The sequence below is a fragment of the Leuciscus leuciscus genome (genome assembly GCF_965113295.1).
Source record: "Leuciscus leuciscus genome assembly, chromosome: 24".
NCBI lineage: Eukaryota > Metazoa > Chordata > Actinopteri > Cypriniformes > Leuciscidae > Leuciscus > Leuciscus leuciscus.
Genome location: NC_138723.1, coordinates 25,305,790 through 25,331,393, shown reverse-complemented (window position 1 = coordinate 25,331,393; position 25,604 = coordinate 25,305,790). Strand labels below are relative to the sequence as shown.

The 25,604-nt window shown below is 38.0% G+C and overlaps 1 protein-coding gene and 2 long non-coding RNA genes across 4 annotated transcripts in view; 1 reads left to right on the top strand and 2 right to left on the bottom strand.

Moving 5' to 3' along the window:
• Positions 1–1,713: 1,713 nt before the first annotated feature.
• LOC309489275 overlaps positions 1,714–25,604 on the top strand; it is a 251,524-nt gene continuing 227,633 nt past the window's right edge. Inside the window, exon 1 of the long non-coding RNA XR_014202379.1 lies at positions 1,714–3,144. This is a non-coding gene — a long non-coding RNA (uncharacterized lncRNA). The remainder of the gene's footprint in view (positions 3,145–25,604) is intronic.
• LOC309489277 lies at positions 6,846–16,100 on the bottom strand. Its single transcript, XR_014202381.1, has 2 exons — positions 8,326–16,100; positions 6,846–7,941 (listed from the first exon to the last, which is right to left on the bottom strand). It is a non-coding gene; the product is annotated as an uncharacterized lncRNA (long non-coding RNA).
• LOC309489258 (glycolipid transfer protein-like) lies at positions 20,408–24,864 on the bottom strand. 2 transcript variants are annotated; one of them, XM_082157904.1, is made up of 5 exons: positions 24,133–24,864; positions 23,368–23,426; positions 23,110–23,243; positions 21,535–21,697; positions 20,408–21,270 (listed from the first exon to the last, which is right to left on the bottom strand). In XM_082157904.1, the coding sequence occupies exons 1-5, from the start codon at positions 24,233–24,235 to the stop codon at positions 21,088–21,090; spliced, it is 642 nt and encodes a 213-aa protein (XP_082014030.1). In that variant the 5' UTR covers positions 24,236–24,864; the 3' UTR covers positions 20,408–21,087. The 2 variants fall into 2 exon arrangements, with proteins under 2 accessions (XP_082014030.1, XP_082014031.1); XM_082157905.1 differs by having other exon boundaries at positions 20,412–21,270; positions 21,535–21,685; positions 24,133–24,721.

Below are 25,604 nucleotides of genomic sequence, written 5' to 3'. Positions count from 1 at the left end.
TATAAAATAAATAATGCTTTGAATAAAATTAAATAAAAAGTTAAATAGATAAACACTTTCATAGATAAATATGCAATGATGGTAAAAACGAAGTGATGCTTTTAAATATTAAATTAAAACCGCCAGAAGGTGATGAGTCATCGAGTCATTCATTCAGTAACGAAGCAAGTGGCTGTATTTATGAATTAATCATTGAATCATTGACACTAAAAGATTCGTTCAAAAACACTGCTGTGTGCTGCAGTTCTGCAGTAAAAATAAATACTGACAACTGTGTTGAAAATGAACATCACTTAATATTAATATTTCGTTTGTTGAACTGTTGTATAAAATCAATGTCACATTCGCAATCGTGTGGATCTTCATATAATGTGATCAACATTAAACACAGGAACTCACACAGGGTATGTGTTTGTATCGAAGAGAGTTTGAATTATATCGATCTCCTCAGCCTGTGTCTATATTTGTTCTTCATGCTAGTAAGTGCTAACTTAAATCCCTACTTTTACAAAGGTAACGTACATTGTCGAGAACGGCATTATAGCGCGATTTGCTAAGGCAGCAATCTGTACGAGACCTCATAGCCTATACAAAGTTTTGACCGCAAAAGATGAGGTAATTTGATCGTATGTCATGTATTTACAGCATTTAACCTGAGAGAAATGCATGCTCAGTTTAAATCTTATTTTAAGATGAGGTAGTATTAACGTTAAAGGAACGGCAAAATTCAGCATTTTGTTCCCGCACCACCTTCTGTCACCTCATGGTTTGAGAACCACTGCCTTTACATATCTTTGTAAAACGAATAATAATAATAATAATAATATTACAAATAATTATTAGTATTAACCACCCAAACACAATTTAACACAAACTGCATGATACCAGTGCTCTGTGAAAGTAATTATTTAATGCCATATTACAAGACTGAAGCATTCTTACACAAAAACAAACAAATTGCACAAACTTTCCATTTGCATTTGAAATTTAACTCAAAAAGTTTAGTTACTTTCTCAGACAGGTCCCTCACTTCGGTAACTGTCCATGTTGGATCTGTCCCTGTTGTTTTAAAAAGTAATCACGGAAAGCAAAACAAGGCATTAGCATGACCGCATTCAGCTAGCCAGGCCGATAGACCGCAGTCTGATGGAGATAGGCGCGCATGAGCGCGAGCGCGGGCGGGCACGCGCAGCTTGGGGCGCTAACAGAAGCGCCCATAGCTGACTAGATTTGAGCTCGCTGATTGGCTACAGTTTATGTCAAACATGTATATCTTAAATCAGCAATTGGCTAAGCTGCTCCACAGACCCGCCTCTCTGGGGCGATTTCTCCAGCGCCCCAGAGCTGGTGGAGGAGACGTGTTGAAAAAGCTGACATTTTTCATTTCTACCATATTTTTCACATATTCTGGGTGTATTTAATATCTTAAACACACAAATACTGACAATTTGTATGTATGATTTATGTATGTATTTACTTATTTATTTAATGAGTGTGGCTCATAAACTGTGGTCTGGCTCATGGGGGGGCGGCGCCCTAGCGCCCTCTATTGGCCAGCCGCCCCTGTGATTGACTGTATTGAATGTATAGGTTCCTCCCGAACCTACGTTCAGTCAGGGCCATTTTCGTCAAATGTATATTTATTGTAAAAATGCATACAGTTAGTGTTGGAGGTTTGGTTCTTTTATGGGCAAAATCCACGCGCCCGTCCATGCAGCCATGCCTTGACAGAGCGGGGAGGGCAGCAAGTAAAACCCCCCTGGGGTAACATAACAGATCCAGTAATCATGTATACATAATTGCAATCACATTTTTACATGAGTGTTGTAAACAAGCCAAAACACATGAAAGATGATACAATGAAATTAACTATGACAGTCATGAACAGAATTGATTAGATAGATTACAGATTCAGCTAGGTGGAGTTGGGGATGGAGGCGGGAGTTAGATAAGCAATAGAGAGAGGCTGAACGAATGGGGATTTAAAGGAACCGATGTGACGACTGTCGCAACTGGATTGGTACACGTCAGGAACAGCTGACTGTTGTAAGGCGATGCTCAATTTTGGAACTTTATTTCACAAGTGAAAAATATTTACTCATTCTCTGTGTTAACTGGACTAAGAAATGTATGTTTATTTGTCTGCAAAAGTCCGCCGGATGACGCAAATGGCTTTCGTGGAAATGTGTTTGGAACTTCATATAGTGGGAAATCAGGAAAGCAGATAAACTGTCACAAAGAGTCTTAACGTCAGAGCAGCTTTACTCTCAGATTTCTTCCTCACTGGACCGTCCATTACACCTTTACTATTCGTCAGAGTTTATAACTTTAACTTGCTGATGTAGGCTACTACATTGAAAATTCTCAAATATAAAGTTATTATCAGGGTGCAAGGACACGTTTAGATCCTTGTGAAACTCATTATAAGGAACACTGAAATGTGTGACATGTCAGCTGCTAAGACCAGCACCATTGTAAGCTAAACCAGTAGAGACAGATGCTCATTAAAGTTTAATTTAAAAGAGAATGTGGACTAGCAGTGCAATTCTTTTTCTGTTTACCACTTTTCCAAAGTGTCCCCCCAACACAAATACTGCTAGATTATCTAGCGAAACTGTTTATTATACACAACATATTTATACTTTACAACAAGAATGTGTCTTAAGGCCTGTTCACATCAAGGACGATAAAGGCTCCAATAAGGTTCCGACGGCGAAGTTCTTTTGGGGTAAAAAGACGTTTTAAATATGTGACCAGTGGTATATACAGTTAACGAACATCCCACGCCAGTATACAGTATTAACCCTTTCCCCGCCATTGCTGGAAATTTTCATAATTTGTGAGAAAACTTTTCCCCGCCATTGATGGAATTTTCCGGCATTACGTGTTTTCACTGTTATACGGTAGAGGGGGCGCTATTTCACATCTTCTGAAAGAGTACTGAATCTCCTGATCAAAACACTCGAAGAAGATTCAGAAACAAAGCGATCTCATGTAATCATATGCATATGTAAAACACTGCGATCACCAACATTAAACAGCATATAAATCAAAACTGCCTAATGTTACTGAATAAAATATCGACCCAGGACGAGCGGACTGTGCAAGCATTAGGGGTGTTGATGGACTTGATCTACTCCATCTGTGTTTTGATCATCGTTCTGAATAAAATCCAGATGCTCAAAATGCTGCTTTTTTATGAAACTTACCCACATTCAAGTGTTGCTAGAAGCATGAATAGATGCATGAAGCTAGAATAAAACAGTTTTTTTTTTTGTTTAAAAGCAGAGGGTCAGTTTGATATATTGCATGTGTGATGCCCAGTAAATTGTTGTCACATTTGTGGAAATTTTTGTAATTTTATAAAGAAATGTTTTTGAACTTTGTTCAGGGGTAATTAACCTGTTTCTACCATTTATTTGCGCTAATATATTTTATATAGAAATCAGGAGTAATTCTGGAGTTCGTCAGCAGGGGGCAGTGTGGCGCTTATTGTGCTCCCGGGGCGTTACGTCAGTTTGTCCCGCTTTGCGGTCTTTCTCTTTCTGCTGAGCGAGATGAGAAACGGACGTAGACTTTGCCCTGTCTCATTTATTTCTCCTGTTTCAGGTTGGTAGATTGGTAAATTAAGTTAAATAACTGAAATGTAATATGTTTACATGTCGCTGAATGTTTCAAGGTCCATGTAACAAGGCTGTTTTATGAAAATGTGGACATATATGTATATATAGCAGCAGTTGTACTTTCGCGCCCGGTGACGTCATCTGTAATTTACGTCACGTCGAACAGAGTTTTATTTTTAGTTCTTTGAACATTTTTGTAAGGTTTAATAGTTTTGAAATGTATGATTTTGTGTAATATGTGAAAAGCTAGTGTTAAAACCAAACGTTATATATTCTAAAAGTGGTTTAAAAACAAGTTAGAAGTCTGTCAGCTCATGCATTGTGGAAGAGTCAAAATGATTGCTAATTGAAAATGGAAAATGCATTTAGGAATTATATGCAAGTGGTAACATAAGCTAGGTTTTATATTAAGTTGAAAAGAGACAACTTACAAGGTAATGTTGTGGCCAATTCTCTGTCTTTGGTTCAGGTCTTCAAAAAATCTTTCAGTGTCGAAGTTTCAGGTCTCAGGAGAAATAACTTTATTGACAAGCAACAAAGTGAGAAGCCGGCTGGCCATCCAGACATCTAATTTTACAATGGTTTTCTCTCAGATCTTATACCTTTTTTCTCATCCCTTGGTGTCCAATTTCCTCGCTTGGTGACCAATTAGCGTTATCATAGTTATCTTTTTCTCTTTGCTCCTCCTTGTCACGTCGCCACGATTAGAAACACCTGCATTAATGTCCAATTTCTATTGGTGGCCATACTGGCGCATGCGCTTTATTAAATATGATTTCATATATGGTGTTTCGGGTACTTTTCCACTCTTGTCCTTAGACTACCTTTCACCCAGTTTTTATCCTGTCCTCACACAACCTTTTCCTCGTAAACACTTTTGACAGGTTCAGTGTTTCCCATCATTTTGTCCCCTTTGACCTGTTTTCTCTACTTCCCATGATTTTAGGCCTTTGTTTCCCCTGCTTTTAGGCCTCCCATATCTTAGGCCTAGTTTCCCTAATATTCATATCATGCATTTGAATAGGATTCATGTGTGACACAGATGAGACAAAGAAAATTCTCCAACACAAACCCCCTTTGGGACTAATTCTAGTCCCACCTTCGACTATTACTTCCCAGAATGTATCTTCATGAGTAGGGTACTTCTCTTCCATTACCTATCCAATATGGTCAATATAGACCATCCATCTTTTATCAACAGACCCCCATCAAAAAGGTACACTCTGGAGGAAAAATGAGACCAAACATCTCCACCCCTATTTGGCTGGAGTGGAGTAAAAGATCTCACCTTCCTGTGGAATCATTGTTTTAACAGATTCATCATTCTAACAGATGTGTTGTTTTTAAACATCATGCTTTCAATACTTGTTAAGAACTTGGAGTTTTAATCCCTTATCTATCGGTGTCAGAGGTGCTGCGGTGCCAGAGGTACTGCGCAGGCGCTTCCGGTGGCCTGGAGTGCTATCTGGGTTGCTCCATCGTTGCCAGAGGTGCCCCAGTCTCACCTAGGGCGCTATCTGGTGTTGGAGCAGACAGCGTGTTTTTAAACCACCAGTTGAGTCAGCTCTTGTTTCTTCAACAGTCGATGACTGCTTTTGCAAATAATTCCTCTTTTGCACTATAACTATATACATGTTCCAATCTCAAAATATAAAAAGTGAATAAAGTGATTATTAGTAATAAAAACATTCTTATCTTTTCCCTTTATGTCTGGTTGCATTACCTCGTACCACGGGCAATGACCTGCTTTAGACCTTCTATCGTCCCCTCTCATGCACAGATTATATAAGTTAGCAGCTAATGTGATTATATTTAAACACATTTTCTATTATGATTATGTAGGTAAAATATGCGAAAGATTATATGAGTAAATACTTTCAGGAAAAGGGCCCTTATGAAAAAAACAAAAAAAATACAAAAACCCCTCTAACTAACTTCCTACTCTACCCATACTCTAATTAGTCTGTCTATTTTACCCCAAAATAAAATACACAGTGGGGCTACCTCCCTCTCTTACCAAAAACAAAGTCAAGAATGTATTAAAAGTAATAAAGTGCCCTTTTCCATTCATCCAGACCCTTATAAGAAGTCATCCAGCTCATCCATGCCTGGGCCAATGGAATGCACTCTTGAGTTGTAGCATCCAGTGTCCATTCCCAATGGTCCTACCACCACATTGATCATCTGCTTGGCAGCTGCGTTGGCTAGCATGGATCTGAGGAAAGGCACAACACAACAGAACAACAAAAGAAAAACAACAACACCCACGGCTATTATTATGCCCACCTTAATGAACCATTCTTTCCATCATCCAAACCCAGAATCAAACCAGTTTCCCAAATCTCTGTCTCTCCCCGCATTTTCATCGACCTCTTGTCTCAGTTCCTTCAGCTTCTTCATGGAATCAGATGCAGTATTATTTGGAATAAACGTTCAACAGTCAATTCCCAACATCACACATACCCCTCCTTTTTCTGCCAGTAGCCAATTCAGAGCTTGTCTGTTTTGCCATGTCATTTTGCTGGTGTATTTTAGCTGATGGCCTAAGGCATCCATTCCTTGACCTTAGTCTTAATTGTTCTGTTGATTGTCAGAGCTAATCTGAGATGGTACTGTATGCCAAATCTTGGGATGACTTCTTTGGTTAAATGTTTATCAGTTTCTGCTCCTTGGTCTGCTGAGGGTTCTGCTTCGACCCATCTGCTAAATCTATCTATGAAAACTGTATCTGTATCTTTTTCCTCTTACTGATTTTATCATGTCCACATAATCCATCACTAGATGTTTGAAGGGTCCTTCTGGAACTGAGATAGAGCCTGTTGGAGTTGCTATTCCTTTTCTGACATTATTTTGTGAATCTTTGTCTTTTTTATTTTTCTAATGTTATTTTTATAATAATCTCCCCCCTTGCGCAATGGTCAAAATCATGCGCATCTAAAATTAAAATAGTAAAAAGGGTTGCTAGTGTAATTATTTGTCTTTTAATACCTCATTTGTCCAATAGTCTGAAGTTGAGGGTTTTGCTTATGCCTTCTTGACTAATGATATAGACTTAATGTTATATTCAATTATCTATTAAATTCCAACCAATTGAATACAACCAATTGTAAATTAGTAACACAACTCTGATGACAAAAGCTACTGAATGTAGGCAATGTGGCATTCCCCATGTGACAATGTCTAAATATTTTGAATAACACAGTTGGTCGATATCAGTTGCCATTTGATTGTGTTAAACACTGCTGTCATAATTTTTTCAATATCTCACAGATAAATATTTCTGGTAGGTCTGGACATGCTGTCGTTTGAAAGAACCATTATCAATTTCTCTATCTGATTTGTCATTCATCTGTTAATTTAATTTCTCTTCATAATCTTTTCTTCTGTTGCTTATGAGATGCTCTTTTATATGACTGTAGATTTCAGCATAATCTCGAATTCATAACCAACAATATCAGCATCGTGCAATCCCTGATAATGACAGCACTTGTGACATCACATGTTTGTAATTTGTGTAGTCACTATTTTTATTTCTAAACCTAAAAAAAATTTAACTATTGACCAAGATGGAGTGACCAGCACCATAGCTTTATCATCTACATTTTTTGTTGTTGAACATATTATGTCCTCTTTTTTCCTGATAGAGAGCTCAGTATCAATCAAGCTTATATCAGCAGAGCCCAAAAGCTCTCTGTTCAATGGACAACATCATCAATTATCTAATTATGCATTTACCCCTAGTTGGTTAATGCAGTAGTCCCTCACTATGCTAAGTCCAGCGTCAGTTGTAGTTAATTATTGAGTCATTCAAACACTTCCCCTCCCATTTTTTAAAATGCTTACAGCTGGACTAATGTCTATTGAAGGAAATCAAATAGAGAGTGTCAGCTTCACAGAATATAGAGAACTGCTGCTGGACCAGTGAATAATCAAAATACAATTTATATGGCCAATCAATGAAATTTGAAGCGGTCTCCTGAGTGATCATTGAAAACGCATCACCTGTGCCCACTTAGTAAAGGATGGAGTCCTTCTGCTTGGACCAGCGATCAGTTGAACTGGTTGGGCTGCTGTCTGAGTGTTTCCCTCCTCATCCAATGCACTTGTCTGTCAGTCTTTGTTGGCATTCAAGGGTCTGGTGTCATGTTGAGACATAGTGGTTTGACTCTGGATGCTGTTGTCTCTCTGCCTCTCCTCAGTCTGGCTTTTGGCCAAGCCACGGAGGAGGCAATTTTGCATGATGGCAGGATGTTTTTCTTGGTTGTTTCTGCATCAACACAGTCTTTGTCCATACCAGCCCCTCAGAAGTTTCAGCTTCCTCTTCCAGAGGGGATGAAGGCCCACCAACCGAACGCCTCTTCTTTTCTCTGCAGCCGTGTCCTTATGTTTCTCGCTCTCACTTGTTGCACAGTCCAGTTGCTGTTGGTTATGTTGAGGGAGCCGTCCCAAGTGCTGTCTGGTGTTATCTGGAAATTGAACACTCAGAGATCCGTGTTAATCAAATTCATCCTTTATAAATTCTGCAACCATCTCTTTCAATTGTCCCTGAATTTCAGAAGTATCATCTGGTTGATAACAGCAGTTTGCCCATGCAATTTTAATAAAGCAAGTTCTTCTTTGCAGAAAAGAGCAAGCATTTTTCTTCTTTGCAGTACGCAGAAAATAGCAGCCTTTCAGTCTAAATTGCCTTATTTTCAGTCACATATATAGTATTTTTATCACTCGTTATATCGATCTCTACTCTCTCAAGCATTTTAGGATTAAATCAATGAGTCTCATTACTGTGAAATGTGTATAATATAGTATGGCTGTTAAAAATGTCTGTTTAGCTTGGTCACCCAATCCTGCTCATTCAACACAATGCACAAGTTATTTTAAGTTAACTCAATCCAAAGATCTCACTTTCTGCAATGGCTCAAATTTAAAACTGTCTCAGGGACAACAAGATGCAAACATCATAGGCTACGTCTTTATATAACAGGTCAGTCATACCCACATCTAGCATGTCTCTCTCTCTATGTATATTTTATCTCTAAATGTCAGATATTTCTATATTCTATATTGATTTTCCCCTGGGAACTACACAAACCACTTATACTAAGGAGAAAACTCCAGTGTTTTTGATGGTCACCAGTTTGCGCAATCCTCCATATCAATCCCTGTTAGGCCTGCTTATTAATTTAATTCCCCCATAGACCGATCAACTAACATTTAAGCAATTTTTATATTTTCTTTCAGGTTAATTTCTTATCAATTATTTTCTTGGTGTTTTCTTGGTATTTATGAAATTAGTCTACTTTTAATTCTGACTGGATTAGCAGATTTCACCAATCTTACTTGATCTCTTAGTAAACGGTTTTTGAATACCTTTTCATTTATTTATTTATTTTTTACGAATGTTTCAGTGTCTCTGCACATAGCCACATCTAATGTTCCCTCAGCTGGTCATTTTGTTTTTAGGCTTCTTTCCCCATTTTTGGAGGGTTGTCCTATAGTATCTCTGCAAAATTAATATTTTGATCTTGATATCTCTACAGGTATTGGTGCCATTTATAATCTTAATTATTATCGGTGTGTTTCACTCATTTTTAGTGTATCCTACTAACCCCAGCTTGCATCTATTCTTAACTAGTTTTCAGCAAGATGGTCAGACATTTATTAGGATATCTGATAGTCTTTCTCAGGTATTTCAAAAATGCAGTTCCTCTATTACAGGTCCACTGGTGGGGACGACAGTTACAAATAAAATCTCTCAATGTGTTGTTCAAAGTGTACACCAATGTATTGAAAATGGTTACTCACTTTCTGGTTTATATGCTAGTCAGAATTAGGAAAGGTGAACTCTTTCTCTCTGTCTCCATCCGTTCCTTCTTCACACACACACACATGCAGTCTCACTTTCTTCTTGCAGCCCCTCCTCTCTCTGTCAGAGGCAGCCCCTCCTTTCTGCCTCTCTTTCTCATATTACAGTAGTTCCTGCCTTTGTCCTTCCTCATTTATAAATTCCTTCTCCAACCAAAAATGATTTCTTATGCCTTTTGTTAATTCTAGTGTCTGTCTTAATTTTTCCTCTTCTCGCTGCCTTCTATCCCATCGTCTATATCTATCTTTTTCACTGTCAGTAATTCCGTTCCACATTTATTCTCACTTAACTTTAAGACTTCTTGAAGAGAAGAAAAACTTTATCAGTTGTCAATATTTCCTTATTCCCCTCTACCTTCTGTGGTTCTTCACTTCACACACAATTGTGCTTATTTTATTTCACTCTTCATTCATACACCCGGGATTTCAATCACACACTTTCATTCATTCATTCATTTGAATTTTTTTTTTTTATTATTATTTTTTTAATAAATGCAGAGGCAATGCTTGTTTGCTCAGTTCTTACTTAGCAAAGGCTGTGTTTCTCTGTCTGGATCACACCACCTGCAGTCTGGCAAATGACCAAACAATCGACAAGGCCAGCTTCTTGGAATATTTTTTGTTCTTTGATACTTATATCTTTGTATTCTTTTTTCACTCGTTTGTTTGTCACCATCCATCCAATTTGAATAGCTTTTATCCTTGTATTGGTTTCTTAATCAAATCCTCTGCTTAGTCTCTGCTAAATTTGATTTTCACTTGCAGCTCAGCAAACTATAAATTTTATTGACTAGTTAGGTACCTTTTTGGCAACAAGCCCAAAATAATCTGGTCACACGCCCAGACCTGGCAGTATGCCTGGACCGGACAGCTTGGCCGTACGCCCGGACCGGACAACTGTTACCCCCTCCTCTCTACTCCTTAAGATTCTTCTCTGACTTAATATAATGATAATTTTATATCTTCCATTCAATTTTATTTCAGATCACTTATTTCAGCTTGTTCTTTTTCTTCAATAAAACTCATTAGCAATTCTTACTTAAAACAATGTTCTTTTTACATATACATATATTTAATACTCATTCAGTTTTAGTTCAAAACACTTATTTCAGCTTGTTTCTCTCTTTTATTTTTATTTTATTTTTTTATAATAAAAACTTATTAGCAATTCTTCCTTGAAACAATGCTCTTTTTACATATACATATGTTTAATACTCTTTCTTTTGCGCTCTCTCTCTCTGCACTTCTCTTTGCAGTACTGATAGCGCTCTAAAAATAATCTTAACGCGCCCGGACCGGACAGCTGGCAATGCGCCCGGACCGGACAAACGGCACCCCTTCTCTCTCTACTTTTCTCTCTGCACTTCTGCAGATCTTTCCTCCTAAAAACAAACAAACAAATAGTGTGCTTTTGCACCTTTTGACACACTTAATTCGCACTTCTTGCGTTTAAGATAAACAAACAGACATGTGACGCAATCTCCACGTCACTGTAGCGTACTTCATACGCTACACGCACTTCTGCGTTTAAAACAAAGAAACAAATATGTGACGCAATCTCCACGTCACTGTGACGCAATCTCCACGTCACTGTAGCGTACCTCTTACGCTTACACGCGCTTCTCGCGTTTTAAGACAAACAAACATTTATGTGACGCAATCTCCACGTCACTGTGACGCAATCTCCACGTCACTGTAGCGTACTTCTTACGCTTACACGCGCTTCTCGCGTTTTAAGACAAACAAACATTTATGTGACGCAATCTCCACGTCACTGTGACGCAATCTCCACGTCACTGTAGCGTACCTCTTACGCTTACACGCGCTTCTCGCGTTTTAAGACAAACAAACATTTATGTGACGCAATCTCCACGTCACTGTGACGCAATCTCCATGTCACTGTAGCGTACCTCTTACGCTTACACGCGCTTCTCGCGTTTTAAAACAAACAAACACACAGTGCACTTCTCTCGTCTCGTTATTCAAACACTCACACACAAATACACTCATATCATGCATGCGTTTTCTCCCTATGACCCAAAAATCAGACTCTTCCTCTTTTCTAATTTATTTTATCCTTTTTAGGTTCTTTTGATGGAGTATTAAAAATAATTAACAACCATGATGATAGCTTACCAGCAGTGACCACACAAAACAAAATATAAGCAAAAACTGCTTACCTTTTTATTTTGGCCGGCCTTTGTTTTGTGTGCTCTCCGCCAGGAGCCCCCACCACGGCTGCTCGGCCTCCTCTCTTCCTCCTGGCTGGCGTTCGCCAATTATGTTGTGGCCAATTCTCTGTCTTTGGTTCAGGTCTTCAAAAAATCTTTCAGAGTCGAAGTTTCAGGTCTCAGGAGAAATAACTTTATTGACAAGCAACAAAGTGAGAAGCCGGCTGGCCATCCGGACATCTAATTTTACAATGGTTTTCTCTCAGATCTTATACCTTTTTTCTCATCCCTTGGTGTCCAATTTCCTCGCTTGGTGACCAATTAGCGTTATCATAGTTATCTTTTTCTCTTTGCTCCTCCTTGTCACGTCGCCACGATTAGAAACACCTGCATTAATGTCCAATTTCTATTGGTGGCCATACTGGCGCATGCGCTTTATTAAATATGATTTCATATATGGTGTTTCGGGTACTTTTCCACTCTTGTCCTTAGACTACCTTTCACCCAGTTTTTATCCTGTCCTCACACAACCTTTTCCTCGTAAACACTTTTGACAGGTTCAGTGTTTCCCATCATTTTGTCCCCTTTGACCTGTTTTCTCTACTTCCCATGATTTTAGGCCTTTGTTTCCCCTGCTTTTAGGCCTCCCATATCTTAGGCCTAGTTTCCCTAATATTCATATCATGCATTTGAATAGGATTCATGTGTGACACAGATGAGACAAAGAAAATTCTCCAACAGTAACAGTGGTTATCATTTTGATTTATTTGATCAAATACAATTTATATCTCAGTAACATGCTGAAAGTTGAGAAAAGACAAATTGTGTTTTATTTTTGAAACTGTCTATTTCATCAGAAGACATTGTGTGTTGTAACCAAGTAGGATTTTAATTGTGATTGTGTAATAAATCCTCTTGGCTCTCTTTCTGCTGAGTGAGATGAGAAACGGACGCAGACTTTGCCCTGTCTCATTTATTTCTCCTGTTTCAGAGCGAGAGCATATAAGCTGTTTGAAGATACCAGCCGGTACCTGTAACATATGTTCAGATATTCATACAAACAAACATTCTGAGGGCCATGAAATTTCGGTGAAAATTATCAAAAATGCTGGCGGTGGCTGACAACTTTTTTTTTTTTTAACGCTGGCGGGGAAATGTATCACTTAAAGTGGCTCTCGAGTGTGTTTGTGTTTTTACTCGCAAACATCTGACCTTGATGGACTGAACAGAAGAAATGAAGAAGTTTCCACACTAAAGGCAGAGCCTCAGCGCACACCTACAGATTACATAATCCCCACGGACAAATGGGAGTTTAAAGGTGTTTACCAGCCGCTTTGGCAAGCTGTTTCGAACTCCAGATAAAAACTTAGTTTTAGCCTGATTTAGTTTGAAATGATGTCACACTTGTTCGTTCTTCGATTTGCTTGAAGTATACAGTATCAGGGCCTTAACTAATAACGATAAAGATATTGTTTTAGAAATTGTGCCAGGCTGCGATGTCAAGATTGCAATGCTGGAATGTGTGTGTCAGATAGAGAGAGAGGCGTGGTCGCGATCGAACAGTGGAAACAAAACAAAAAACATACTCCGTCATTTTGTTCATAGAGGACATCGTTAAACTTATATTTATGTAAAACACAACATTGTGCTTTTGTCAAACTGCAACCTACAACTGTCACCCAACCAAAATCACACACACACACACACACACACATTGTAGAGGAGATGTATACATATAAGCTCGCATAATTTTTCCTCTTCGCCCGCCATTGTATTCAAACCTTCTTCTGTAAACATAATATACTTGAATTAATGTACAATACTTGCAATGTCGCCCCCACTGACAACGCATAATAATAAATTGCATATTGCACTTAAAATGCTATGGTTTACCTAAATAAATTATCGCCTAAAATGACAAATTATATTGTGTCTTTCTGTCATTTGCACTAAAAACATCCCCGTCTCATGTTAAGGTCCCTAACCCCTCACATAATCATGACACATCGCACTCGCACATTATCTAAGCACCCATCCCAATAACATGGATTATCAATAAGACATTATTAGTGTCCATAAGGAAGTTAAATCCATTGTTTATGGCCTGACGAGCCGAGGGAAAACCACTACTCTGAGTGACGCGGTGCGTGAGTTTTAAAATAGTAGTTTTTGACAATCAAGTGCCACCCCAGATAAAAGACTGGCCCAAGCTGGCCCCCCCCAGAAAAAAACATTCAGCTGACATAAAACAACACTTTAATTAAACGAAAAAAACTATCCGACCAGTGATGAAATGTTTTCTGTGTAGGGGCGGATCTAGAAAAATATTTATGGGGTGGCGAGAGGGGGGCAGGAATTTTTGAGGGGTGGCAACATATGGCAGACGTATATATATACTGAATTTAATCACAGTTAAATTGGCCATAACTTTTAATTTGTTGCTGCCAATAGGGATGGGTATCGTTAAGGTTTTAACGGTATTACTACTCTTACCGATACTCCTTATCGATCCGGTACTTTAACGGTATATTCTTATCGGTTCTTTTTGTTATATTAAAAAAAGGGGGAAAAAAATATTTAGAACACAATTAATATTGCTTTATATTTTGAAATGTAAAATAAATATCTATAGCAAAAGAAAAAGCAATGCTTTAACAAAACAAATAAAACATGCATGTTATGCAGAAGGGTGCAGGCTTTTGTGTTTTATATTCAGAAGACATAGGACACCAAAAACAAAGTACAAACACATGGTCAAACAAAAAAAAGTATACAATTAAACAAATATACAAATTATATACCCAGTGCTTTCATTTCAGTAATGTCTACTGACATTACTGTTCAGGAGTAATATGGGCTAAAAAGACATCTAATAAAGTCAGATTTAAAATGACACTGCATAGTTTATCATAGATAGATTAAAGTTATAAAAGCCAAAATTATTCATTCAAGAGCTGCGACTGATTTTCTCTTTGCCTTTTGTTGTTTGATTCATATTAATGGAGCAATCGTCAGCAGGATTATTAAGACTGCTGCCTCTTTAAGACCAAATGCGGATCTAATCATTATTACGCCTCATATTTTCTCCCAACTATTAACGCCCATTTAAGACATAAACTGCATTTAAGTGAATAAACTGTTTAAGTGAATCTCCAAGACAGCCATTTTGACACATTTGATCGTTTAGATGTGCACACGAAGCCCAAAATATACTTTGCTTGTCTCGTTGCGGTGTGTTTCGGAGCGCGCGCCGCATTTGGAACAGCGTCTATTGCGTCAATTTTGGTACTTTTAAAGCAGCACTCAGTAGCTTTGGGATTTCTTCGCTGTATTCTCGCTTTTTGCTCGCAGGTTTCTCTCTAGAGCTCCCCCCACAGCTTCGGAATAGATATTTGACAACACTGTTGTAAAAACTCGTTGGTGATTCTCAGACACCAGCAGGGGCGTCAGTTTGTTTTGAAAAGTGGTGGGGACAAAAGATCAGATGAAAAAAGATTACAGCAGGACGGGAAAAATATTGAATAACGGTGCATCAAAAATGGGCATAGCGTAGGCCAGTCAACAACAGGAAAATACTCAGCATAAAACCCTCAACAATGTCGACTGCACATGTAACAGTCCCTGCAACACCAGCTCAACCGAACAGTGCCAAAGCACCATACTGTAGAAAACAGCAGCGCGTTAAGTCAATGATTACAATGAAATTCATTACATATGTAAAAGAATACACACCATAAGCATACAACGCAACATATCTGCATCAAATAACACCAGATAAAATTAAAACAATGTGGGATTTGCAACCAACATAGAATGCAGTGCAGAGAACCAAATCCACAAAATGTGAAATCCTCCTCTGCCATCGCACATCGTAGCGTAACCAATATAAAGTGCCGTGATAAATACTGTCATTATGTAGACCTATGCCACAAAAAAACCCACACTAAAATCCAAACTATTTTAAAACTATAAGATGGCACGCAGGCCCTCTCTCTCTCTCACGCACGCACGCACGCACGCGCGCACACACACACACACACACAAAGCCAGTTTTTTTTATTGATCTGTAAATTACTTAATCGGCTACAATTAACAAAAGCAATCACAGTGCAAATATATGCTATATAAAAACTCCCCTAGGTCCGTGTACTTGGCGGCCAACGGATTTTCGTTTTGAAAGGAAAAAAACAAAAACGAAAAACGGCCGGTTTCCCAATTACCATTAGTAAATAGGAAAACGAAAAACGGAAAACAACCCATTATTCGTTTTTTGTTTTGATATTAAAAAACGGAAAACGAAAAACAATCTCGTTATCCGATTGTCCTTGATGTGTTTATAGATGGAAATCGGAAATCAAAATACGTATGTATAAAGTCGTAATCCTTAATTCTGCATTGGTATTTTTTCGTGACCCGGAAGCGATCCTAAGTAGTAAGCAGTTGTCATAGATAGGTACACCGAGCAGTTCATTGGAACGAATGCGTATATTTTAATGATCACAATTAAAGTTTTAATTTTATTAAATTGAACAAGCGCAACATTCAGCATTCAATCAAATATTCTAAAAGATGTATTATTAATAATAATGTTATTTCAACATAATATCTCGTTATTTCGACATAATATGTGTGCGTGCAACAAGCAAGATGTGCATTTGTAAATCCGGTGACGCATGCATTGATTTTTATTAATAAACTAGTGTTTTCTGACAGTGTCGACTGCAAAGATGAAGTTGACGATCGCCATATTCGTAGTGAACGTGCATATAGAGAGAAATGCACATCATGGATTACATAATCAGAGAGTAGCCTTTTTCTTTTCGTTTTGAATTATTTCGTTTTTAAGACATTTCAAGCTTTGTGTATTTGATGTATTTCTCATGTCCCTGTGAGGCATACACTGAGTTTCGTTAAGTTAGGATGAGATGAGCTCCAGTTAACGTGCAATGCAAGTGACCGCGCGAGCGCCTCCATGATTATATTGGCTGTTATATTTCCTTCTTATTTATTCAATCCAGGCAATTATGTTGATGAAAAATTGATTAAAATTAAGATACAATTTATACAAAACGAAATACACTTTAAAGAACGGCTTTCTACAAAACAAAACTTAATGAAGTGGTCAAAATCATGTCTGACCCGCTCCATGTCTCTCGATATATTGCGCATCTTACTCGTGCTGTTCACTGCAAGCATAAATGGAAAAAAATAACATTATAATATTTGAACAAATATGAAACTAAAAGCGCTTATTTAATGGCTACAACAGTATAATAGGCCTACAGACTCTCTATTTGTACAAATTGCTGCACATTCATTTAATTCTGAATTTTGCACACACAAGTTGAAAGGCATTTGTTCAAATCAAGTTCACGGGTTAATCGTGCGTGCATTTATTAATCATTATGATACTAAAATCATAACAAAGTAGGCTATGCTATGTACAAAAAAAATCAGATGAGCCCAGAATATGAATGCAACGTTTACTTGTTCAATTTAATAAAATTAAAACTTTAATTGTGATCATTAAAATAATTTAATATTAAATATTTAGTGGCCAAGTTTTTCTCATTTATATATATATATATGCATTCGTTCCAATGAACTGCCGACATCTAGCATACAACCGCTCATAGGTGTATCTATGACAACTGCTTACTACTTAAGATCGCTTCCGGGTCACGAAAAAATACCAATGCAGAATTAAGGATTACGACTTTATACATACGTATTTTGATTTCCGATTTCCATCTATAAACACATCAAGGACAATCGGATAACGAGATTGTTTTTCGTTTTCCGTTTTTTAATATCAAAACAAAAAACGAATAATGGGTTGTTTTCCGTTTTTCGTTTTCCTATTTACTAATGGTAATTGGGAAACCGGCCGTTTTTCGTTTTTGTTTTTTTCCTTTCAAAACGAAAATCCGTTGGCCGCCAAGTACACGGACCCTCCTCCCCAACACTTCGAGGTTTGAACGTAGTGCATCATGTCCATCCATTCTTGCTCAGGCCAGAGCGCAAATCCATGAAGCTGGAAAGGAGCGGTAGTCCCATGGAATTTCTAACTAACGTTAGCTAACTTCCCGCTTGAGGGCCGAGAACCGGCTTATGTTGTTTACAGACCATGCCTCTGTGTAGCTAGCTAAACGTAGAGTTCAATATAAGACTGACATTGGTCAGTAGCCAATCTGCGTGTTCGGGGCGTGGTTTTGCGAAGGGTCAATTGGACGGAAACCCGCCCAATATGGCAACACTGCACAGGATAATCAATTGTAGAAAAAAGCAGTAACATAGCTAGGTAAACATTTAACCCTTTCGCACGTACGATCACACCGGTGTGATTAGAATGGTCAGTGCATGACGAAGACCTGAAGACCTGGCTGCGCTCTTCAATGTCACAAACCCGACTCAGTGTGGCTGTTTGTTATGTTCACAGAGAGAGAATGTATAACTTGGACAAGAAGAAACTGTGTCAAGAATTTGTTCAAGTTACTGATCGGCGCATGCATGTTTTTGGGTCATTTTAGAATCAGTAATAGTTTATTTTGTTTAAGTTACTTTTTTTGGACAATGTACATTGTTTCTTTCTGTATCTAAACTGCATTGCATGTTTTATTTTGTGCAAATAAACCTTTAACATTTCTTGGTTCGCTTGATTTTTCAGAACATTTTAACCAAATGCTTTCAAAAAGTGGTGGGGACAAAATCAGCCATTTCAAAAAGTGGTGGGGACATGTCCCCAGCGTCCCCAGTGTAAATGACACCTATGCCCGCACCAAATGAACATCCCTGCCTCCCACCCCCATGCTTGGGACGGCCTTGGGGCTCTCAGAAACATCATCTCTCCTGTATCCAATACATTCCCAAACCACAGATGTTTTTTTTTTTTGTTTTTTTTATACTGTCCTGGATTCACCTTCCCTGATTCTGTGCTTACTTCCATGTCGTAATAGTAAACCTGCTCGGTTCTGTTCTCGCGGTAGATTTAACCCCAATTTATACTTCTGCGTCGAACTCAAGCCGTAGCTACGTCGTAGGCTGTGTGTATCGCGCATACACTTCGGCGAACCCTGACGTGCACCTCTCCAAAAATGTAACAACGCGTCAATTCTACGCGGACGCAAGCGCTGTGATTGGTCTGCTTGAACCCCTCCCTCGGGTTTCACATGCTCCCTCTGCATGAGTAATTGCGCGTCAAAGCGGACAACGACGCAGAAGTATAAATTTAAACCAACACGTTGCCTACAGCGTAGAGGCTCCGGCGTAGGTCCGACGCAGAAGTATAAATCAGCCTAGGCATGCTGCATTCAGAATCGTGCTTTCTGCGGTTCAGAAATCACGCATGATCAGATGCGATTTTATTCTGATTTTGATTAAATCGCACATCCCTAAAGGTAAATCCTTTATAGGCTAAGTAAATACCGCAATATTCTTTTGGTCAAAGGATTGGTCAATTTTGATTTAATGGTGACTTTAAAGAGGCGGACGACATGTGCAACGCGGAAATATAAACAGAATTTAATCATGCATTGGTGTGCAGGGTGCATGGCCGCGGGTCCTTAAAAAGTCTTAAAATGTCTTAAATAAAGTTTTCCTAATAAAAGGCCTTACAAAGTATTAAAATTTCTTAAATTCAGATTCGATAGGTCTTAAAGGGGACATATCATGCTAAATGCACTTTTTTAGCCCTTAAATGCATTTTGTTGTATATTTGGAGTGTTTAGAAGTACAGAAAAGATGAAATTATTCTCTTCAGGTGCTTCGTTGATATCTTTATATTCTGTTTTGGTCATATTTTTCAACCGGTTCAGATTTTTCTGTTATCTATGACGTTTTTTGAACTATCACGTCACAGTATTTGCAGCGGAACTGCCAAATAAGGACATTGACTTCCGGCCCAACACTTCGAGCAATCCGCCATTATTATTTCTCGCTGCAATTTTGTAGTCCAAGCTAAAGGATGCAGAAGTTACGAGAGGGTAAGTTAAAATGTTCGGTTGTTGGATGTAGTAACCCACACGCTTCATTACACCGTCTAATTTAGATGAACTGCCGCGCTTGTGACAGGAGCATGTTTAACTGAAAGAACGAGCAGAGAGAGAGACCCGGTCGCGCGCGCGCTCACTCTCTCTCTTCAGAGCCAGGCGAAAGTGTAAACAAGACATCACCGTCTCCAAACTAGACGCTGTCTTGCTCTCTCTCCCTCGGACATATTAATCAAAATAAATCGACACGGTGGTAAAAGGTCGGAAGACCAAAGTTTCATGTGTAAATACAGTACACACCATTGCGATACATCCATATGAAGACGTTGTTCTGCAGGTTCGTCGTCTTCATTTTCATCTCGCTCCGGCTCTGGCTCGAACATGTAAGGCTGGCTGGACAAGTCTTCCGTTGTTGACATTTTGTTAATAACGTGTGTATAAAAGTTTCTGTGCGCTAGATAATCCTATCTCTGCTACCAGACTACAAAAATGGCCGAACGGGGTGGAGTTGAACCGAGTGTCACCGCTACAACCTGGAGAGGGGGCGGGGTATGAAGTGTCTCAATATTATTTAAAGAGACCGCACCAAAACGAGTTGCTTTCAGAAGCACATTAGAAAAGGGGTAGAAAAGGGGCCTGTGGAGCTATAATAATGAGGAATTCAGACCCAAGCATTGCAGTTCCGCTTTATATAGACTACAAATGAATGATTTATATGTAAAAAGGAACAATTTAAAAGCATGATATGTCTCCTTTAAATATTTCTGGTCACATTACCGCTAAAATTTCTCCAGTCTGACGGACCTAATGTCCGTCAAATAACCAGTGAAGCATCGAATCGCGAGAATGATTCAGATTTTATTACATAAACAGCTACTGATAATGATAATGTAGGCTTTTTCTGGTAACCCTGTTGAGGCTCGCGCTGCTTGTCTCTGTGATAGATTTTATAGTAAGAAATCAAAACAAATGAGCATAACGGCACACATAAAAAAAAAACTCACAGAAGAAACATACTGAGGTAAAAATTCAAAATGTTGATTTTTTTATTTATAACATGTGATATAGTTAAGTAACATAACATGACGGGGGCTATTTTGCTGAATATTCTCACGATTGCAAATGTTACATTGATTTTAGTTCAATAAACAAGTAGTTAATATTAAATTATTTCAATTACTTAGGTTAAATATTACAGATACGTATGCAATATAATGTGTATTTCCATCACATGTTTGGTCTTAAATTTAATTCAAAGTGGCATTAAAAAGTCTTAAATTTAACTTGTTTATATCTGTAGACACCCTGGGTGTGGACACTAATATAGTTATCGTTCCTGGTGTGAACGGGCCTTTTAACATGTATCATATTGTGTATGAAAACTGTGCTGCATTAAAGATGAATAGACTGAATTGCTTCAGAAACTGACATCTGTAGGATGTTTCAAACTAAGTAGTCCAGTTCAGCATTCATTACAGAATACATTTCATAAACGGCATCTACAGTTGCAGTGAAGTTTATCAAGAACTGGCGAACTTTTGTTAAGCATTCCTCCTCTGCAACTTCTTGATCCTTGGATAAAGCTCTAAGAAAATCTGACCTGCATGGTGCGGCATATTGGGCAGCCTACAGCAAAACCAAACAAAATTGCTGGGTAAGCAAGCAATCATTGTCTTAATAAAAAAGCCATAAGTTATTACAGATGACCTACATTTTTCGACTAATTAAATTCCATGACTTTTTCAGTTGTTTATGATCACAGTAAAAGTATATTTACTGAGTATGTTTACTAGATAATTTCCTTTAAAAGACTTTTCCAGCCCTCATTACATGCAAAACAAAATGACATGCCCATCTCGCCATGCACACATAGCTACTGAAAACACCCACCTTGAAAACTTTCTGGACAATCCAGCCGTGATACCTCTTGAGGGCTTGCTCATAAGCTTTAGTGATATTGATGCGAATAAGATCGGGATTGTCCTCATCTCTCTCCCCATCCACTAGACTTTGCAGTAAAATCTGAATGAACCGCAGACCTCTGAGGAAAACACTGGTGATATTGTCAAACAATTTATGAAAAATCATAAATTGTACATACATAGTATATTTTTATTAGAGCTGCACAATTAACACATTAAATCCAAGAAATGACATGTTTTTCTATTCCCCCCAAACCAGTTTAAGGTTAGGGTGTAGGTTATGTTTAGGGGTTAGTATCTTTTGTAGCATTATGTTGGTGATCAGCACTGTGATTGACATGAGTAATGAAATCTTTAGAATCGACTGCGGAAGGAGTTTAGGCAATAAAAGCACTACGACTACGAATTGGATTTAACACAGTATGTCATCACTACAAGCTGCAGCGAGGACAGTCTCAACACCCACACAATCTTGTTCCCAGATAATGATTCTCAACTTTAGGTGCGTTCACATCATGTAGAAATTGCAGTAATTAAGAGATTCCGACTTGTAAAAAGCTTTCACGTCTTTGTAAGGCTGGTTTCACTACAGTGGTTCAGGCTGCAGGATTTCCAAATGACTTAAGAAAAATTATCAGCAATAGGTATAAAACTGTACACTTCTTGTCTATTACCACCCACTGCTACTTTACCAATGACAGAAATAAGCACAGTTAGAATGGCAAAATATGTGGGAGAGCGTTGCTATAGTGTGACCATATTGTATTGCAATAGGTAGCACTTCAAAGTTAATACTGAATCAAAACTAGTCAGCACAGGTTAATTGAGGTGGTTTAATAACAGTATTAGGTTATGGTTAAACTTGAATTGGTTACAAATTAAATGTATTAAATTGTACAAAACACATTTAATTGTACCCAGAGTATGTAGAACGCATGTTTCCCCCCCCAAACCAGAGAAGTGGAAATCCCACCATGCAACTAATTCCATATTACTGTGAAGGGTAGGGTTCGGGATTAGTGTCAAAGTCACTTGAAGGCAAGGGTGCAAGGTTAGCAAAAAAAAAAAAAACGAAAAAAGTGTAGCGCCTGCTAATGCTGTGGTATGCAGTAAAGGAGACTAGAGGCCACTTTTTTGTAATGGATGTCAATGGATGAGAGGCTACATTACGCTGTAGAAACTGGTTTTGTGGGAAAACTGCTTATTTAATGAATCGACAGCCCATTGGCTAATCTTCAACATGTTTGCTTTTAAACATTTGTTTTGGATTGAACTATTTTTAAAGTTTCCACCGAAAAAATACTGTTTTTTAAGAGAATTCACGGGCAATTGCAGGACAGGTATGCTTACGTTTACTGCATTTTCCTTCAGAATTGTGGTCTATTTTAATAGCCTGCAAAAATTAGATTCTCAATGTATTTAGAATTGTGCAGCTCTAGTTTCTATTAATGTGATTTGTTGTTAGTATTTCACATTATTTTTGAGATATAAAATCAGAAGAAACAAAGGACATGCAGAAAATGTGACTAAGTGAACAAATTACCTCTTTAACCACATAAGCGCCAGCGTGGCTCCAACTTTAGGCCACTCTGAGCCATAGATGCTTTTCTCAATTAACAGTATCTGCTGAAGAGTCTCATACTTCACTGGATCTGAGTCATAGACAGCTTTAATTTTCTAGTGAGAATTGGGAAGAATTCAAAACACTCATAAAATACATGTTCAAAGCATTTGATAGCCTATAGGAAGCATCCTTAAAAACTGACTAATGAACACATACTAGCTTAGCCCTTAGACTTACTGTGATGTTTCCATTTATGTCAGCCTTAATTGGTGCAAAAACCTTGGAACCCAGGCAATCTGAAACATAATTTTATAAAACACATTATAACAGCTAATCCTGACATACAATTGTTTACAAATGTGAAGCAACTATTTTGAAGTGGTGTATAGGTAGGTACCAAGAAAGTTGTAGCCATCTGGCAAACAAACTGTTCATACTGTTCTACTAAAACTATAACTATACAGGCCTAGAATGAAATACTATTAAATATATCAAGAGTTAAATAACAGGAATTCACTGAAACAACATTTATTGTAGGCTACCCATATTCTTATCACTTCAGGAATCAAGAGGCATTTTGTCCTTCGCTATTTTCTGACCCTGGAACACAGTGATAAAAGCGCATGGTAATTTGGCACCACCGTGTGGTTAAAGGAGGTATTCACCCGCGCTGCGTAAAGAGTATCAGTTCTGTTTTGTCCACTGCGTTCAATGTTTAATGACCCCCTCGTTGTTTGTTTCACAAATTTGGACAATTCAGATATTAAAAAGTCAAACTGAAATGTCAAATGTAAAAGACAATAGAAGGGAGAGAAAGATTGAATGTCCAAAAGTGCTTTCATTGTGTTTCCTCCCAGTAGGATTGATTATTCTATTTTAAATCAACTTCGGTATTTAATCTATAGGCCTTAAAATACAGTTTATTATGCTCGCTCACCAAAAACCTCATATGTTATTTGTTACTTCCCATAATTAAGTCACACGCACAAGTTAACGACTCACCGAAAAAATGTGGCAGATGAGAAACTGACTCCAGAAATGTTTTCGTGGCGATCTCGTTGGTGTCTGGCAGCGGCGCAAACTGCTGATCCAGGAAAAGTGCCATCACAAAACAAATAAATAATGCTAACTGCTGAAATCTTGAGGCTTTATTTTCAATTGTCAAAGGTTCGCCACCGTTTGTTTCCAATTTAAATTCTTCCGGAATGTCGTGAAAAAATATTCAACAGGTGATGAGGGAGAGTTACTGACAAATTGACCGACTGAAGCAAACCCGAAGTGAGTTCAGTCAGTCACCGCAGTGAGGCCACAGCGTTAATAAATCATGACGGCATTTTAAATACCCTTCCTACTGAGAAATGGCATGCTACATGCTTTTAAATAATTCAATGGGTTATATCCCGTTATAGGCTTAAAACCTTATCAATAGATCTTGTGGCAAATTATAAAAGAGTGCAACAGAGCAGCTTAAAAGGATAGATCACAAAAAAATGAAAATTCTGTCATCGTTTACTTGCCCTCAAGTTGTTCCAAACCTGCATGAATTTCTTTCTTCTGCTGAACATAAAACATATATATAGATAGTCGGTGACCAAACAGTTGATGCACCCCATTGACTTCCATAGTATTTTTTCCCCATACTATGAAAGTCAATGGAGCCCATCAACTGTTTGTTTTCCCACATTCTTCGAAATATCTTCTTTTGTGATCAGCAAAATAAATTCATACAGGTTTGAAAGAACTTGAGTGTAATCAAAACATGACAGAATTTTACATTTTTTGGTTAAACTATCCCTTTATGTCATTCTACAGTACATGCAAATAATTAATGAACATGCATTTTAAAAAAATGACTAGCTGTAGTTTGAGTACAATTAAAATTTATTATTTTTAGTAACAAGACTGTGAAGCAGCATCAACTGCATGATGCATATCCCATATGAAGGCTGATGTGTCCTTCCAAATTGAGCAGGTAAGTGCATGTGTACACATCCACCAGCTACTGGAGCAGGAAATAGGACAATCTCGCACCAGATTAGTTGCATACATAACTGACAACCAGCAGCTTACATATATAACTTGTATATAAATATAATACGATGTACTGAATAATACAAAGCAATACCACATAATACCGGAATCACTAACACAGCAGCTGGTGGCCGTTAGGCAATTGTTTGTGTTATTTGTATTATTTCAGACAAGGCAGCACATGAACACGTCCTTTGGACACACAAGAGCATCCCTAAATCATCAGACAGAGTGAATTCATAGTAAAAGGATTTCGTTTTACAGTTGCCTATGAATAAACTCTGACATTCTCTGATGCCCTGGACAAATGAAAACTTTCACACACATGCCTGGGATTAAGCTGCAAAGACTGAATCTTGAAAGAAATTCAAAGGGACAATCATTTGAACTGGATAACGATGAGGCACAAATGAATGAAAACTATTAATGGCGAAAATAAACAT

Bases quoted from the DNA above. Each gene is read 5' to 3' on its own strand.
- LOC309489258 (XM_082157904.1), bottom strand. From the start codon at position 24,235: ATGGCACTTTTCCTGGATCAGCAGTTTGCGCCGCTGCCAGACACCAAC. The intron at 23,427-24,132 runs GTGAGTCGTTAA...ATTATGTTTCAG, and splicing joins TCATCTGCCACATTTTTTCG to ATTGCCTGGGTTCCAAGGTT. The intron at 21,271-21,534 runs GTGGGTGTTTTC...GTTTTGCTGTAG, and splicing joins TTGTCCAGAAAGTTTTCAAG to GCTGCCCAATATGCCGCACC.